The sequence below is a fragment of the Sciurus carolinensis genome, chromosome 14 (genome assembly GCF_902686445.1).
Source record: "Sciurus carolinensis chromosome 14, mSciCar1.2, whole genome shotgun sequence".
Lineage (NCBI taxonomy): Eukaryota > Metazoa > Chordata > Mammalia > Rodentia > Sciuridae > Sciurus > Sciurus carolinensis.
The window spans coordinates 44,458,466-44,474,497 of record NC_062226.1 but is presented as its reverse complement, the minus strand read 5'-3'; the positions used below and the strand labels follow the sequence as shown (position 1 = coordinate 44,474,497).

Sequence of the window (16,032 nt, the reverse complement as noted above, 5' to 3'; positions counted from 1 at the left end):
TTTCTTGTTATTGAGTTTCTTCTGTATTTTGGGTATTAACCCCTTATCAGGTGTATAGTTTACAAATACATTCTCCCATTCTCTTCATTGACTTTTCACTCTGTTGTTTTCCTTTACTGTGTCAAAGATTTTTTATTTGATGCAATCCCATTTGTCTGGGTTTTTTTTTTTTTTTTTTTGCATTTGTTTCCTGTGCTTTTGGGATCATATCAAAACAAAACAAAAAATTGCCCAGACTGGAGTCAAAAAGATTTTCACAATGTTTTCTTCTAGTAGTTTTACAATTTCAGGTCTTATGTTTAAGTCTTTAATTCACTTTGAGTTGATTTTTGTATCAGATCAAATGAGAGATGGAGGTCTAATTTCATTCTTGTGGTTATCCAGTTTCCTAGAACCATTTGGTAAAGAAATTATCCTTTCCCCATTTTGTGTTCTTGGTACCTGCATAGAATCATTGGACAGTAAATGTGTGGATTTATTTATGGGCTGTCGAGTCCACTGATATACATGTTTACAGTACTAAGGACTGTATCAATACTATAAACAGTGCTCTACCACTGAGCTATACCCCTTAACCCTTTTATTTTTAATTTTGAGACAAGGTCTCTTTAAGTTGACCTGGTTGCACTTGACCTTGCTGTCCTCCTGCATCAGCCTCCTGAGTTGCTTTGATTCCTTTGAGGAATGTTGATTTTGTTTTACTTTCATAAGCAATTAACTTGGTAGAACTTGAGCTGCAAACTCTGACTCAGTCATCAGGTCAAACTTGGGTCGACTCTTTAATCTTTAGCTGGGCTACTTTGAGTCTGCCCTGAATGTGTGTGGTTCGAAGGACAGTCAAAGATTTGAGTCTTCTGATTCTCCTTTCTGAGGTTTTCCCTCTTATTTCCGGAGGCTGTGGTTGTCCTAACTCTGTCCTCTGATTTCTCAGGCCAGTGAGACTATAGGTTTTCTTTGGAGTTTTAACCTCCCCACGAGGTACCCAACAATTAAGCCAAAATCTGAAAAATGGTGGAACTCACTATTCTTTCTTTTTTTTAATTCTATTTAGTTATACATGATAGTAGAATGCATTTTGATGCATCATACATAAATGGAGTATAAATTCTCATTTGTCTGGTTGTACATGATATAGAGTACTGTAGACATGTATGCACAGAGGGTAATAATGTCTGATTCATTCTACTATCATTCCTACCCCCGTAACCTCTCCCCTCCCTTCACTCCCCTGTGTCTAGCCCAAAATACCCAAATACCTCTATTCTCCCACACCTTATGTGTGGAGAATTAGCATTCACACATAAGAGAAAACTTTGGTTCTTTAGGACCGGCTTATTTTGCTTAGCATAATATTCTCCAGTTCCATCCATTTACTGGCAAATGACATAATTTCATTCTTCTTTAAGGCTCAGTAATATTCCATTGAGAAACACACCATTCTTGTCATTCAAATTTCAGTTGCTCTTTTTTCTTTTTTAAATTTTTTCTACTTCACTTTTCAAAAAGTGCTTTCAAGTATTTTTTTTTTTCTTCTGAAAATAGCGTATTTGTGAGAAGGAACTTATTCAACTCTTTGGAAGCAGAACTCTCCAACCTTTTAAGTTCCTGGTAATTGACATCAATCACATACTACCTTATATGAATCAGCACAGTTGGTAGCTGGGAGGGAAAACTAAAACCAGCTACTAGCAGCCTTGACTTCCTCCTTCCCCTGTGTTAACACTGGTTGTGATGTCTTTGCTTACAGCCTGCCCCTCTGGTTATTACGGGCCAGATTGTAAGCTGAGGTGCAGCTGCACCAATGGGGAGACCTGCGACCGGTTCCAAGGGTGTCTCTGCTCTCCAGGATGGCAAGGGCTCCAGTGTGAGAGAGAAGGTAAAGCAAGGTAACACCGTAGTCAGGGGCGTGCTCATCGCTTCTCAACAGAGCCATCTGGTGCAGCTCTTTACCCAGAATCCTCCCGCCAGTTCTGTTTTCTTCCAGAAGTTAGGGAGAATTTATTGCAAAACTTAAAAAAAAGCTTTCAGATTCTCTTCTTGGACCTCATTCTATCCTTCATTCCTCTTCCTAGGAGGAGGAAACCCTGTGCTCTTTGTCGCACAGCAAGTGACGACTGGCCCTTGAGAGCTCAGTGTCCTTCTCCCTTCCTCAGAACCAGCCTATCCACTGAATTGTATGACAGGGAAAGAGTTATTTGGAGGGATTTGGACAAAGCCTATTCTCAAAAAGAGAAAAAATGAAACAAATAATAAAGATTAGATTCAAAATGAAATTTTAAATAATTCTAGTTCAGAAATTACCCTAAAGCAAAAGTTGGCATATTCAGACTCACAGATCACATTCAACCCACTGTTAAACAGCTTTATTCAGATGTAATTTTTTCTATAATGTTCGCTTTTTTTATAACATACAGTTCAATGTTTTTAAAGTATATTTAGAATTGCACAGTTATCACCATAATCTAATTTTAGAACATTTTCAACATGCAACAAAACAAAACAAAAACTCTTGTACCCATTAGCAGTAACTTTTATTATCCCCGCCAAGTCTCTGGAAATCATTAATTTACTTATATCTGTATAGATTTTAAGCCAATAAAAAAATAGGATCATATGTGATCTTTTGTAGCTAGCTTCTTTCATTTACCAGACCTTTTCTGAACTGTGTGTCATAGAATGTATCAACATTTAAAACCATTTTTATTTTCTACTGTTATTCTAGATAAAATTGTATTGGAACACAGCTACACCTGTTAATTTACAATATACAGACTGTGGCTGCTATTGTGCTACCAGGGCAGTTACCACAGAACGTGACTTACAGAGCTAAAAAATATTTGCTTTTTTTTTTTTTTTTTTTTTTACATAAAGTTTGCTGATCAATACCTCAAAATATACTTTTTTAAAATTGAGAGGCATACCTTTTATGTATCTTCAAGTTTTTTAAAAAATATTTTTTTAGTTGTTAATGGACCTTTATTTTATTTATCCACATGTGGTGTTGAGAATCAAACCCAGTGCCTCACACATACTAGGCAAGTGCTCTACCACTGAACCACAACCCCAGCCCTGTATCTTCAAATTTAAAACAATATTAAAAACATATTACTTCTTCATTCATATAAATGTTTAAAAAAGAGATATATATTCAGTGAAATCTGTACCCAGAATAAGGCAGTTATAGACTTTTCTCTTGTTAGTTTTTGAAATCGGAAATATAGGAAGGAGGATAGCAACAATTGTTTTCTCAAAGGCTTTAAGCTCTTTAGCTTTATACATTTTCTTTTTCCTCCAAGTCTGGATTTTGCAACAGGGCAGCAGTTAAGTGCTGAGAAGGGAAGGAAATGCCTTGGGTACCAGGGTATTGAATTGAAAACGGGCAACTCATAAGATAAAGGATTTGGATTTTGTACTTTACTGCTTCCTTTCTGTTTCATGGTTCATGCCGCAAAAATGTGTGCTTCTGCTTGGGAGACCCTAAGACAGGTTTACAGTCTCCCTAAGCCCCCTGCTTTCAGAAAGCAGCTCCTTTCCACTATTCCCCACTCCCCAAACATATCCCCATTCACTTCCATCCAACTTTAGAAAATGCAAGAGGATAATGAAGGAATGGAATGCTTTAAAATTGTCAAAGTACTTTTTTCAATTCTTCCATGAATATCTACTTAGGCTGTAAAATTTTGTAGCTTTTCTAATCATCTCTCCAAGTCAATAGATAGGTCAATCCATTTCACTTTAGGCCTGAGAAATGAGATACCAGGATGAAATATCAATGTTGATGTATTTACCTTGATTTCACCTCTTCCCGACACCAATATGTAAAATCACATAAATTACTGCTGCTCTCAGGGCACCTCTGTCTCCTGTTAAATTTTACTAAGCATTAGACAAGTTTTGACCATATGCCAGTCTGTTTTCTGTGCTATACCAAAATACCTGAAGTTGGGTACTTAATAAAATAGATTTCTTTAACTGAAATTCCAAAATTAGATGGTCCCATCTCTTTGGGGTCTAGTGAGTTTCATGGTAGATGGCAGGAGTGTACACAGAAGAGAGCACATGATATGACAGGAAGCCAGAGAGATTCAAGGGTCAGGCTCACTGTTTTTATATTAACCTACTCTTGATGGAACTAAATGGGGTCCCACAAGTACTACAATAACACATTCTGAGAATAGCACCCCTAATGTCCTCATTATCTTGCACTAGATCCCACCACTTAAAACTTCTACCACCTCCCAACGCTGAGAGTAAGTTACCAGCAGATGAACCTTTAGGGGACATGCTTAAGTCATATCCCACCCAAACTAACTATGGGCCAAGGTTCCCTAAGACTCTGGAGTTCAGAATGATATTGTTGCATTTCAGGGTAATTCATTCTCTACTGTTCAGATATTAGGCAAGGAATCCTGATCCCCTTTTGTTAAAACCAGAGACATTTTTTTCTTCATTATTGGCAACACTACTTTGGAGTTGGCTGCTGACTAGAATTTGATTTTGAGAAGTTACATTTCACATCATTTCTTTAGATGTGTATTATTTAAATCACCCTTTCCCTCTAATTTATGTTTCACTTTTAGACTTGCCAATCAATGAGATAGTTCTCATACGTCCTAACTAAGAATAATGCTGTTGATCAGCAACATCGTGTGGTCATTTGCTGAGAGGAAGAACTAGAATTTGCCTTTTGGTTTTATAATAATATTCTTCATAAGCAAGATGGGTTCTGAACTGCAAGGTCAAGGGAAGATGTGGCCAGAATGATCATTTTAATATTAAGACTCCCTCCCCCAGTCCACTGAGGGAACATGGCCCTATGGTGAAGAGTGTGGAGTCTAGATTCATAAAGGCCCAGACTTGAATATGAACTCTGAGCCTCTGTCTTCTCTGTCTCCTCATCTATAAAATGAAGACCACAATAGCACCCACCTCACAAGTTTATTATGTGATGATAAAATCGTATCAAAGCTCTTGCACCATGCATGACTTGCTGAACTAGCTTTTTTTTTTTTTAATTATTGCTGCTGGGTTCAGGATCAGATTTCATGGTTCTCTTTTCTCCATTCAGGCATGCCAAGGATGACTCCAAAGATAGAGGATTTGCCAGATCACATAGAAGTAAACAGTGGTAAATTTAATCCCATTTGCAAGGCCTCTGGCCAGCCACTACCTGCCAATGAAGAAATGACCCTGGTGAAGCCAGATGGGACGGTGCTCCAAGTAAGAGCCATTTTAAATCTGCCTTCCTGACAGCATGAGATAGTTTCAATATGGTAATCACCCCAGAGAGGCTAGATTTCACTCAGGGTTTACATCCTCCTTGGCCAGTATGCTTTGATAAAATGCCATATTCTGGTGGATGCAGAACAGACTCATGGCAACCTCACTAGTTTCTTTTGTGTGGCCAGTGCTGCAGTGTGAGACTGGGAAGATGCCACCATTGTGGAGTTAATAGGGCTGAGTACCAGGGATGGCAGGTGTCCCATAGAACTGTCCAGCTGCTTGGGATGAGCTATATGTATATGCCACACTGTGCAAACATGTCACACTGTACAAGACTCTGCCCTCACAATATCCCCCCATCTGTAACTCTTCATATCAGGAAAATGTAAGGTGGCCCAGTGGTTTAACCCATGAATCAGCAGGACATTCATGTGCTGTTAGGACATGGAGTTTTAATGACTGATCTACACCTATCATGCTTTTCAGAGCAGCGATTAAGGGAGTATAGAAGAGGAGAGTTCAGCATGATCCATTTGATTCTACATGGAAGGGTCTTGAATCTGCTCCCCATATTTCCACATCAGAAACCATGCCCCACAGAACCCCTTAGATCTGAGGGCATTCCTTGGGATTCCCTATACATCTTTGCTTTGCTCTCCTAGTTCGTACTCTGATCAGGGCTGTCTCACAGCACTTCTATTTTGCCAGATACGACTGAACTAACTTTCCAACATACTTCCTTAACTCTCTCCCACCTATTCCAAATATAGCATAGAAAGGAACCACTCCAAATTTTTCCATGTTATAAGTAATCTTAGAAAGTGAATGTATTTTGTTATCTATAGATTTTGAAGTACTTTTTTTTCAAAGACAACTTGACCAAGGCAGGTATGAGGGACCTCTTAGGGCAGAGTATATAAAATGTGCCATTACCAGTGTCCACATATCCAATCCCGAACAATGCATTAGGTAGAAGAAACCAATGGACAGTTCCCAAAAATCTTGTTGGCTTTTCCATGAGCCTACCATCCAGTAACGGTCAACCGTACTATTCACAACTTCTTTTCTTATCCTTTATTTTTAAATTTTTAACTGATACATAAAATTGTACATATATGATGTTTTGATACATGTATACCCTGTATAATGTTCAAATCAGAGTTAGCACATCTATCTCATCAAACATTACCCGAAGTCACCATACTGTGTAATAGAACAACAGAACTTCTTTCTTCTATCCAATCATAACTTAATACGGTGTGTGCATTTTCCTTCTTTCTTTCCTTCCTTCCTTTCTTTCTTTTCTTCCTTTCTTCCTATTTCTTTCCTTCCTTCCTTCCTTCCTTTCTTTCTCTTTCTTTCTTTCTTTCCTTCTTTCTTTTTCTTTATTTATGTGGTACTGGGATTGAACATAGGGCCTTGTTCATGCTAGGCAAGGACTCTTTTGTATCTTTTTTTTTCTCCTTCTTTTCCCTTTCCTTCTTTTTCCTTTCCTTCCCTTTTCTTTATTTTTTGGTACTGGGAATTGAACCCAGGACACTTTATTACTGAACCACATCCCCAGTCCTTTTTATTTTTAGATAGGTTCTCACTAAGTTGCCAAGACTGTCCTCTTACTTGCGTTCCTCTTGTGTCAGCCTTTGGGATAACTGAGATTAGGGACGTGCTCCAACGTTCCTGGCTAATTTAGTACCTGTTAATCAACATTTTCACATCCTTCCTCCCTCTACTCTTTCCAGCCTCTGGTAATCATTCTACTTTCAACTTCTATGAAATCAACTGTTTTTAGATTTCCCATAAGAGTGAGATCATGTAGTTCTTGCCTTTTTTGTGCATGAGTTATTTCACTTAACATAATGACCTCCAGTTCCGTCCAGGTTATCACAAACGACAGGATTTCAACTATTTTATGGCTGAATAGTATTCCATTGTGTCTATGTGCCATATTTTCTTCATCTATCAGTTGTTGGAGACAGGTTGTTTCCATTTATTGGCTATTGTAAATAGTACTGCAGTAAACATGGGTGTGCAGATGTCTCTTTAACATAATGATTTCATTTCCTTTGAATATGTACCCAATATTGGGATTTATGGTATTTCTATTTTTAATTCTTTGATAAATCTCTATACTGTTTTTCACAATGACTGTACTGATTTTTATTTCCACCAAAAGTGTGCAAGCCTTTTCTTTTTTCTACATCCTTGCCAACACTTGGCAAGGTTATACTTGGTTTTTTTTTTTTTTAACATTCTAACTGGAATGAGGTAATATAATATCTCGTTATGGTTTTGAGATATCAGTGGTGAGTACAAGCTAGAAGAGCAAAGTGAAAAATACAGGGAAACTCACACACATCTCAAGGACCCCAGGTGTTTACTACTTTTTCATATACCTGTTGGCTATTCGTATGTTTTTCCTTTGAGAAATATCTACTTGGGTGTATTATCCACTGTTAACCTCTTATCAGATGTATAGTTTACAAATATTTTCTCTCATCTATAGATTATCTATTCACTTCAATGACTGTTTCTGTTGAGGTCAAAAGCTCTCTAGTGTAATGCAATTGCGTGTGTCCAGTTTTGCTTTTGTCTCCTGTGCTTTTGGATCTTCTTCAAAAAATCTTTGCCCAAGATGATGTCCTGAATAACTTCCCTTGTGTTTTCTTCTGGCAGGTTCATAGATTTATTCTTACTATATTTAGGTCTTTAATTTGTTTTAAGTTGATTTTTGTATATGGTGAGAGAGAGGAGTCTAGTTTTATTCTTCTGCATGTGGATATCCAATTTCCTCGGCATCACTTACTGAAAGGACTGTCCTTTTCCAATGCAGATTCTTAGCAATTAGGTAAAGATCAGTTGGCTGCAGATGTGTGGGTTTACTTCTAGGCTCTCTATCTGGTTCCATTGGTTTGTGGGTCTGGTTTTATGCTAATACCATGCTGTTTTAAAATCTGTAGCTTTGTAATATAGTTTGAAGTCAAGTAGTACAATACCTCCTAATATATTCTTTTCACTCAGTATTTCTTTGGCCATTTGGGGTGTGTGTGTATGGTTTCTTATAAATTTCAGAATTTCTATTTTTTTAAATTATTTTCAGTTACACATGTCAGTAGAGTATATTTTGATATATTTATACAAAGAGAACACATCTTATTCTAATTAGGATCACAGTCTTCTGGTTGTACAGGATGTGGAAATTCACTGTGGTGTATTTAGATGTGTACTTAACAAAAGTTAAGTCAGATTCATTTCACCATCTTTCCTATAGAATTACATTGGTTGTGTAATCATATATGCACATAGGAAAGTAATGTCTGATTCATTCTAGTATATTTCCTATTCCCATTTGTCTGATTCAAAGTACTTCTATTCTTCCCTACCATTGTCCCCCCTCCCCTTACTGTGAGTTAACATCCACATATCAAAGAGAACATTTGGCCTTTGGTTTTTTGTCTTATTTCATTTAGCATGATAGTCTCCAGTTCCATTTAGTGGCAAATTCCATAATTTCATTTCTTTTTATGGCTGAGTAGTATTCCATTGTATATATATATACCACATTTTCTTTATCCATTCATCTGTTGAAGGATACGTAGCCTGGTTCCATAGTTTAGCTATTGTGAATTAAGCTGTAAACATTGATGTGGCTATGTCACTGTAGTATGCCAATTTTAAGTCCTTTTGGTATATGCTGAGGAGTGGGATAACTGGGTCAAATGGTGATTCCATTCTACGTTTTCTGAGGAATCTCCATTCTGCTTTCCAAAGTGGTTGTACCAATTTGCAGTCCCACCAGCAATGTATGAATGTACCCTTCTCCCCAAATCCTCACCAACATTTATTGTTACTTGTATTCTTGATTGTTGCTATTCTGACTGGAGTGAGATGAAATCTCAGTGTAGTTTTGATTTGCATTTCTCTAATTACTAGAGGTGTTGAACATTTTTTCATTTATTTGTTGACTATTTGTATTTCTTCTGTGAAGTGTTCAGTTCCTTTGCCCATTTATTAACTAGGTTACTTGTGTGTGTGTGTGTGTGTGTGTGTGTGTGTGTGTGCGCATGCTAAGGTTTTGAGATTAATGCTCTATCTGAGGTGCAGGTGGCAAAGATTTTCTTGCACTTTAGGAAACTTGTGGAGGAAGTTGGTTCCTAAGCCAACGTGATGCAGTGTTAGGCCTACACTTCGTTCAAGTACATGGAGGATCTCTGGTCTAATACCTAGGTCTTTGATCCACTTTGAATTTTGTGCAGGGTGAGAGACAGGGGTTAAATTTAATTTTGCTATGTATGGATTTCCAGTTTTCCCAGCTTCATATATTGTAGAGACTATCTTTTTTCCAATGTATGTTTATGGTACCTTTGTTTATTATGAGATAACTGTATTCATGTGGGTTTGTCTCTGTCTTGTATTCTGTACCACTGGTCTTCAGGTGTGTTTTGATACCAATCCCATGCTGTTTGTGTTATTATAGCTCTGTACCATAATTTAAGGTCTATTATTATGATGCCTCCTGCTTCACTTTTCTCTAAGGATTGCTTTGGCTATTCTAGGCCTCTTATTTTTCCAAATGAAATTAATGATAGCTTTTTCTATTTCTATGAAGAATGTCATTAGAATTTTAATAGGAATTGCATTAAATCTACATAGAGCTTTTGGTAGTATGGCCATTTCGATAATATTTATCCTGCCTATCCAAGAACATGGGAGATCTTTTCATCTACTAAGGTCTTCTTAACTTTCTTCAGTGTTCTGTAGTTTTCACTTCTTTTGTTAAATTAATTCTCAGGGATTCTATTTTATTTTTTGAGGTTATTGTGAATGGGATAGTTTTCTTAATTTCTCTTTCTGTTGATTCATCATTGGTGTATAGGAATGCAATTGATTTAATGGGTGTTCATTTTATATCCTGCTACTTTGCTGAATTCATTTATGAGTTCTAAAAGTATTCTGGTGGAGTTTTTGGGTCTTCTAAATATAGGATCATTTTGTTGACAAATATGAATAGTTTGAGTTCTTTTTCTATTCATATTCCTTTAATTTATTTCTTTTGCTTAATTGCTCTGGCTAGAATTTCCAGGGCTATATTGACTAGAAGTGGTGAAAGAGGGCATTCCGGTCTTATTCCAGTTTTTAGAGGGAATGCTTTCAATTTTTCTCCATTTTGAATGATGTTAACCATGAATTTGTCATTTGTAGCCTTTACAATGTTGAGGTATATTTCTTTTATCCCTAGTTTTTCTAGAGTTTTGAGCATGAATAGATGCTTTTGTCAAATGCTTTCTCTGCATCTATTGAGATAATCATATGATTCTTGTTTTTATGTCTATTGATGTGGTAGATTACATTTATTGATTTCTGTATATTGATTTCTGCATTCCTGGAATGAAACCTGCTTGATCATGGTGTACTATCTTTTGAATGTGTTTTTTTATGCAATTTGCCAGTATTTTATTAACAAATTTTGCATCTATGTTCATCAGGGATATTTGGTGAAGTTTTCTTTCCTTGATGTGTCTTTGTCTGGTTTTGGAATCAGGGCAATACTAACTTCATAGAATGATATTTGAAGAGTTCCCTCCCTTTCTATTTCTTGGAATAGTCTGAGGAGAATTGTTGTCAGTTCTTCTTTGAAGTTCTGGAAGAACTCTTTTGAGATGTGTCTGGTCCTGGGCTTTTCTTTCTTGGGTAGGCTTTTGATGGCATCTTCAGTTTCATTGCTTGAAATTGATCTGTTTAAATTTTCTACCCCCCGATTCAATTTGGGTAGGTCATATGTCTTTAGTGATTACATGAATAGTATGAATCTACATCATGTACAACTGTAGAAACAAAATGATGTTCTACATTTGTGTACAATGACTCAAAATACAGCCTGTAAAAAGAAAAAAGAAAAAAGAAATTTGTCGTTGTTTCCAAGACTTTCTATTATATTGAAGTATACGTTTTCAAAATAGTTTGATTATTCTCTACATTTCAGTGGTGTCCATGGTGATATTTCTTTTTTCATCATGAATTTTAGAAATTTAAGGTTGTTTTCTTTCTCTTTCTCTTGGTTAGTATGTCTAAGGGATTATCAATTTTATTGCTTTTTTTTTCCCCAAAAAGTCAACTTTTTGTTTCATTGATCTTTTGAATTGTTTTTTCAATCAATCTCATTTTCATTGATTTCAATTATTTCCTGTCTTATGCTTTTGGTATTGATTTGTTCTTTTTTTTCTAGGACCTTGAGATGTAATGTTAGGTTATTTAGTTGATGACTTTCTATTCATTTAATGAATGAGCTCAGTGCTATGAACTTTCCTTTTAGAACCACCTTCATAGTGTCCCAGAGATTTTGATATGTTCTGTCACTATTCTCAATTACCTCTAAGTATTTTTTTTATCTCATCCCTGATTTCTTCTGTTATCCATTGGTATTCTGTAGCATATTATTCAGTCTCCAGGTATTAGAGTAGCTTCTATTTTTTATGATATTAATTTCTAATTTTGTTCTATATGATCTGATAGAATTCAAGGTATTATCTCTATTTTTTGTGTTTGCTAAGTGTTTGTGACCTAAGATGTGGTCTATTTTAGAGAAGAATTTGCATGCTGCTGAGAAGAAAGTGTATTCAGTTTTTGATTAATGAAATATTCTATATATTTCTGTTAAGTCTAAATTATTAATTATATTTTTTATATCTATAGCTTCTTTGTTTAGTTTTTGTTTTGAAGATCTATCCAGTGATGAGAGAAGTGTGTTAAAGTCACCCAGTATTATTGTGTTGTGGTCTATTTGATTCTTGGAAATTGATAAGCGTTTGTTTGAAGTACTTAGATACTCCATTGTTTTGGGTATAAATATTTACAATTGTTATATCTTGTTGATGTATAATTCCCTTAAGCAGTATTAAATGTCCTTTGTCCCTTCTGATTAACTTTGGTTTAAAGTCCACTTTATCTGATATGACGGTAGAAACCCTGCTTGTTTATGAGATCCATGTTTCAGATTTGATGATGCAATAAAAACTTCCGTGATAAACAAAACTTAAAAGAATTCACAACTAGAAAGCTTTCACTATGAAACATACTCAATAAAATATTTCATGAAAAATAAAATTGAAAACCTGCAAAGGGAGAAACTATACTAGAAGAAGAGTCAATCAAAGGAGGAAACTAATTCAACTTAAAAACCAGAAATAAATCAAAATTACAGGGAATAAAAATCATTTATCTAAAAAAAATCATTTATCCATTGTTTAGGGCATAAATATTTACAATTGTTATATCTTGTTGATTTATAATTCCCTTAAAGATATGAAATGTCCTTCTTTATTCCTTTTGATTAACATTGGTTTGAAGTTCACTTTATCTGATATGAGGGTAGAAACCCTTGCTTGTTTATGAGATTTATGTGAATGATATGTTTTTCCCATTCTTTTACCTTCAGTCTGTGGATATGTTTGCCTATGAGGTGAGTCTCTTGGAAACAGCATATTTCTGATTGATTTTTCTTCATGATTCATATCCTTTTGAAGTGATGTTTCACATCTTGAATTTTCTTTGTTTTCTCTCCTTACATCATCTTTTACCTCACAGATCAGTTTAACTATGAACTTTATAAATTTCTTCTCTGTCATTTCCTCCACTGTGATATCATTGGAATCTGTTCATGTAGTTTTTGATTTTTTTTTTTTTGAGATGGTGTTTTCCCTTGCTTTTTCATGATGTTTATATGTCTACCCATTGATCAGTAAAGAATCTAGATGGTAGAGCATCTATCCTATGAATTTATAGTGTTTCTAAAAAAATCTAGTACGATCATGTTTTAGGGGGAGACAAATACTAACAATGCAATCAATATTCAGTATCAACTGAAATACTTAGTTCCTATTTTGGCATCTACAATGTTAATTGGCACTCTAAACAGATATGATATGGTAGGCAACTGCCAACAGTAGAGATATTATGTTTACAAAAGTGTTTGCTATTTCAAAAAGATGAAGAGGGAGAATGCAGATGAGATATAAGATGTAATAATTGAAAGGGAGGATGAGAGAGAGTAGTAGTAGTAGAGTTAAGAGTGAAAAGAAAAAAAAAAGAGTGAAAAGAGAGAACCATAGAATTTGGTTGCTCATGAAAGAAAAGAGGAAGAGAATCAAGGGAAATTAAAAATAACAATATAAAACAACAATAAAAAACCAAAATGAAACAAAACCAAGGTGTACTACTCCTATTCCTTGAAACACAGAATTAAGAAAAGAACTACTTTCAAGAAATGCTAGGGTTGGGGAGATAGCTCAGCTGGTAGAGTGTTTCCTTTGCAAGCACAAGGCCCTGAGTTCGATCCCCAGTACCGCAAAAAAAAAAGAAAAAAAAAAATGCTAGACATGAGACGAGTGAGACAAATATGAATATGTAAAAATGTCCATGGACCATTCAGCACTCAAAAGCTTTTTTAGAAAAAAGGTTCTTAAGGAAAGATTAAGGAATTGTTTCCACAGAGATGGTCGAAAAATTATCCATAATATTGTAAGTTGGTTGTCAATTCCCAATTGTCTTCATGTTTTTTCTTGATGTATTGCACAAGAGCAGTAGTGGGGGGAGTCATCAATTCTTTTTTCTGGAACTAGTCATGTTGCCTGTTCTTGACTTCCCTTCTCAGCAAATAAGGTGGGTGAGTTGGAAGGTGTTGTCTACTCCACTCACAGTGAGGGGTCACTATAGAGTTCTGTGAAAGGGGTTCCCAGAGGTGGAGCTCTTAGAGGCAGGGTTGGGATCTAGCTAGACCCCTGGTGCTTTGTGGAATGAAGTCTGGTGAAGCTTTTAAATTGGCACGTCTCCAGAGCCCAGCTGCTTCCATTCAGCACTGGGTGTCTGTATTGCTGGAATTTCCCCTAGGTTCCACTTGAGCAGTGGGGGAGCCAGTCCTTCATCCCCCTCCACCTCCCACAACTTCCACGTCTCAGCTACCTGGGTGCAGTCCCAAGGCACACATTCACTCCCTTCTACCCCAAGCCTGATCAAGTTCCTGGTCATTCCCAGCTGGTCCTGGGAACCATGAGACTCAGAGCGAGAGGCATCCAGGATCTCTTGGGTTTGAGTGTCTTGAATTCCCCTGAATTTCTATGCCTGAATTTCACCTGGTTTTCTAGTCACACTCTGGGTTGTGTGTCAAACTCTTGCCTGGTCAGTTTTTCAGACCCAGCTGGACTTTACCTAGGCCTGGGAACCTGGATTTGGTTCCCCCACCAGCCACCATAGCACAGTGGGAAAAGATGGTAGCTGTCCCTATTTTCTGTGGTTCACTGGGAGATTCACAGCATCCCTCTCACAAAAACAAAGCTCAGTTCACCCACTGTGTCAGCTTGGCAATGTCCCTGATCACTGTCCTCTCTGCTTCAAGTCATCTCTCAATGCCCCTGAAATGTGTGTTCTCTTAGTCTCCCTCTCTGACCTGCCCGGTGGATCACATTGGCTGCTGGTGCCAGCTATGGATTTTTTCTTTCTTTTTTTAAAAAAATTTATTCTATCCAAACTCCCAAGTCCCTAAGCTGTTTTGAGAGTCCAGTGTTAAGTCTCAGTAGGATTCCCTCTTTCACTGACCTCTAAGAGAAGCTGTGTGTCTGTTTTGCTGGTCTCTTGCCACAGAGCAGTTTAGAAAATAACTTTCTCTACTCTGCTGTCTTGACCCTCTTCCTCTAGGATTTCCTTTAGTTCTGTAAAGAATGTCATTGATTGTGATCACATTAAATCTGTAGATAACTTTGGGTAGTATGGACATTTTAGAATATTATTCTAGTCTATGAACATTAGGATTTCTATTTGTGTGCTCTTCAATTGACTTTATCAATATCTTATAGTTTTCATTTTGTCAAATATTATGGTTTAAGTGTGGTGTCTCCCAAAATCTCATGTGTGAGACAATGCGAGAAGGCTCAGAGAAGACATAATTGGGTTACAAAAGCCTTAATCCAATCGGTGAATTAATCACCTGATGGGATTAATTGATTGTTAACTGAAGGTAGGTGGTGTATGGCTGGAGGAGGCGTGGCTTTGGGCTATATATTTGTATCTGGCAAATGGAGATCTCTCTCTGCTTCCTAATTATCATGTGAGCTGCTACTCTTCCACTCTTTCACCACCACCGTGATGTCCTGACTCACGTTGAGCCCCAAGGAATGGAGCTGGATGTCTGTGGATCGAGAGATCTGAAACCATGATCCAATCCCTCAAATAAACTTTTCCTCCTCTATAGATAGTCTGGTTCTGTCCTTTAGTCACAACAATAAAAGAGCTACTAAAACAGAAATCTTTTACTCTTAGGTAAAATTTATTCCTATTTTATTATTAATCTTCCATAGTTATTGCAAATGGGATTTCTTTATTGATTTCTTTTTCACACAATTCACTGTTGGGATATAGCAGTGCTATTAATTTTTTAATTTTGATTTTGGATTCTAATTTTGAATTCATTTATTAGTTTTTTGATGACATCTTTGGGATTTTCTCTCTAGATAGGATATCACTGCAAACAGTGATAATTTAACTTCCTCCTTTACTAGTTTTTTTTTTTTTTTTTCCTTTTCCTTCTCTCACTGTCCTCCTCTTCCTTTCTTCCTTCCCTTTCTGCCCTGATTGCCCTGGCTAGGATTTCCAGTACTATGTCACATAAAAGTAGGCCTCCTTGCCTTGTCTAGCTTTCAGAAAGAAAATCTTCAGGTTTTCCCCTATTTGGTATGTTAGCTATTGACTTTTTATCTGTGGCCTTTATTATGTTCAGGTACATTCCTTCTGTACCTAATTCATTCAGAATTTTTATCTCAA

General features: G+C 36.5%; 1 protein-coding gene across 2 annotated transcripts in view; it reads left to right on the top strand.

The window, feature by feature from the left end:
• Tek (TEK receptor tyrosine kinase) overlaps positions 1-16,032 on the top strand; it is a 114,831-nt gene that overhangs the window by 58,117 nt on the left and 40,682 nt on the right. For both annotated transcript variants that reach the window (XM_047525408.1, XM_047525407.1), the window contains exons 7-8: positions 1,748-1,876; positions 5,069-5,220. In XM_047525408.1, coding sequence (XP_047381364.1) covers positions 1,748-1,876; positions 5,069-5,220 — 281 coding nt within the window. The remainder of the gene's footprint in view (positions 1-1,747; positions 1,877-5,068; positions 5,221-16,032) is intronic.